General features: G+C 69.8%; 1 protein-coding gene across 1 annotated transcript in view; it reads right to left on the bottom strand.

Moving 5' to 3' along the window:
- Positions 1 to 563: 563 nt before the first annotated feature.
- The window catches only part of YPEL4 (yippee-like 4 (Drosophila)), a 1,756-nt gene continuing 479 nt past the window's right edge, over positions 564 to 1,840 (bottom strand). Inside the window, exons 2-5 of the mRNA XM_010568057.1 lie at positions 1,737 to 1,840; positions 1,271 to 1,314; positions 976 to 1,084; positions 564 to 653 (exon numbers count right to left, since the gene is read on the bottom strand). Of these exons, the coding sequence (XP_010566359.1) occupies positions 564 to 653; positions 976 to 1,084; positions 1,271 to 1,314; positions 1,737 to 1,840 (347 nt within the window). The remainder of the gene's footprint in view (positions 654 to 975; positions 1,085 to 1,270; positions 1,315 to 1,736) is intronic.

Below are 1,840 nucleotides of genomic sequence, written 5' to 3'. Positions count from 1 at the left end.
CCCACCTGCCCCCCTTTCCCTCCCCCATCTCCCCACCTTTCACTCCCCACCCCACGGGGCAGGATGGGGTCCCCGACCCCTGCCCCCGTGCCTCAGTTTCCCCATCAGCTCGAGGCCTGAGGCCCCAATAAATGCACTGACCACTGCACGGCTCCTGCATGCAGGGAGGGGACGGGACAGCCCAGGCGCTGGGGGGGCAAGTTGGGGACTATCGGGGATGCCCCCATCCACGTCAGGGTGCCCACAGGGGCCCCGGCTGCATGCCAGGCGTCACCCCAGAGTGCTAGGGCTGAGCCAGGGGAGATGGCAGCGCTGGGGGCAGGTGACACCCAGCACCTTCCTAAAAAAAAAAAAAAAGCCTTTATTGCCCTAGAAAAGCCCCCGCAGCCCCCACGTGCTGGTGATGGGCACCGTGCCCCCCCAGGGGGGCACGGGCTGGCACCAGGTGCCCTCAGGGCACTGGGGGAGGCGCGAAGGTGGAGGGGCACCCACCGCCAGCACCCCAGCACAGGTGCCTGCCGGGGCAGGGGTGCTGCTGGGTGGGGGTGCCCCCGCCGTGCCCCTCAGTCCCAGCCGTTCTCCTTCACCATGTGCGACATCTCGATGATGAACTTCCCCTCCTTGTACTTCTGGCTGCTCTCGAAGGCCTGCTCCTGGGGGGAGGCAGCGTGAGACACCCCCCCCCGCCCCCGATGGGGTGCCATGCTGCTGCCCAGGCTGTGGGGTTGGGGTGCCCAGGGGTCCTGGCTTCACCATGGCTTTGGGGTGCCCAGGCTGGTGCCCACAGCAAAGGTTTGGGGAGCCCAGGGTGGTGCCCACATTACAGGTTTGGGGTGCCCAGACCAGGGATTTGGGGTGCCTGGGGCAGCCCTCAGGGTGGGCTCAGGGTGCCCCGGGTGGTGCCCACAGTAGGGGTTAGGGTGCCTGAGGCAGCGCCCGCAGCGGGGTAGGGGTGCCGGGCGCAGGGGCACTCACGTATTTCCAGCCCAGGGTGGTCTTGCAGCTCTGGCAGAAGATGTCAGCCACCGAGTGCAGTCCCGTCAGCAGCAGCCGCTGCTCCGCCGGGCCACAGCCCACGTTCACCCTGCGCCCGCAGAGCGGGGAGGGGGGCGGTCTGCCACCGGCATGGCACAGCCCGGCATGGCACAGCCCGGCACCGCCAGGACAGCGGCCCTGGGTGATTCCCTGGTGCCCACAGCCCAGGACCCCCCCACTGTCCCCCCACCCTGGGCCCGTGGCCACCGTCCCCAGGGTGCCCGGTGGTACTCACACGGAGTTGAACAGGTAGGCACGGCCATGGCTGCCCTGGAAGGACTGCAGGGACACGGCACGAGTCACTGGCTTGGCCCCGCGTCCCCTGGGCCACCCACGTCCCCCCGCCCTGCTGCATTGCCACCGTGCAACACGCCGGCCCGGGGACACCGTGGGGGGATGCTCACCACCCTGGGGACACCACGGGGGGACACATGCCACGCCAGGGGCACCACGGGGGAGATGCTGGCTGTCCCAGTGCCACCATGGGAAGAAGCTCACAGCCTCTGGGACATCATGGGGGGGACACAACACGCGGTCACTGTCCCAGGGCCACCTTGGGAGGAAGCTGACTGCCCTGGGGACACCACAGGGTGATGGTCGCTGACCCGGGGCCACCCCAGGGCCACCGCGGGGGGGGGGACGGACGCTGGCTGTCCCAGCCGCCCCATGGGGGACAGCTGGCCGGCCGGGGGGGTGGGCACCTTGGAGATGAGCTCCTCGTGCCTGGCCAGGTGGGCCCGGCAGTGGACGCAGCTGTAGGTGCGGTGGGAGCGGGGCAGGTAGCTGTGGAAGGTCCTGGGGGGCA

This window comes from Haliaeetus leucocephalus, unplaced genomic scaffold (assembly GCF_000737465.1).
Source record: "Haliaeetus leucocephalus isolate CR32 unplaced genomic scaffold, Haliaeetus_leucocephalus-4.0 Scaffold236, whole genome shotgun sequence".
Taxonomy (NCBI): Eukaryota; Metazoa; Chordata; class Aves; order Accipitriformes; family Accipitridae; genus Haliaeetus; species Haliaeetus leucocephalus.
Note: the sequence above shows the minus strand (reverse complement) of the source record. Positions and strands in the feature narration are given on the sequence as shown.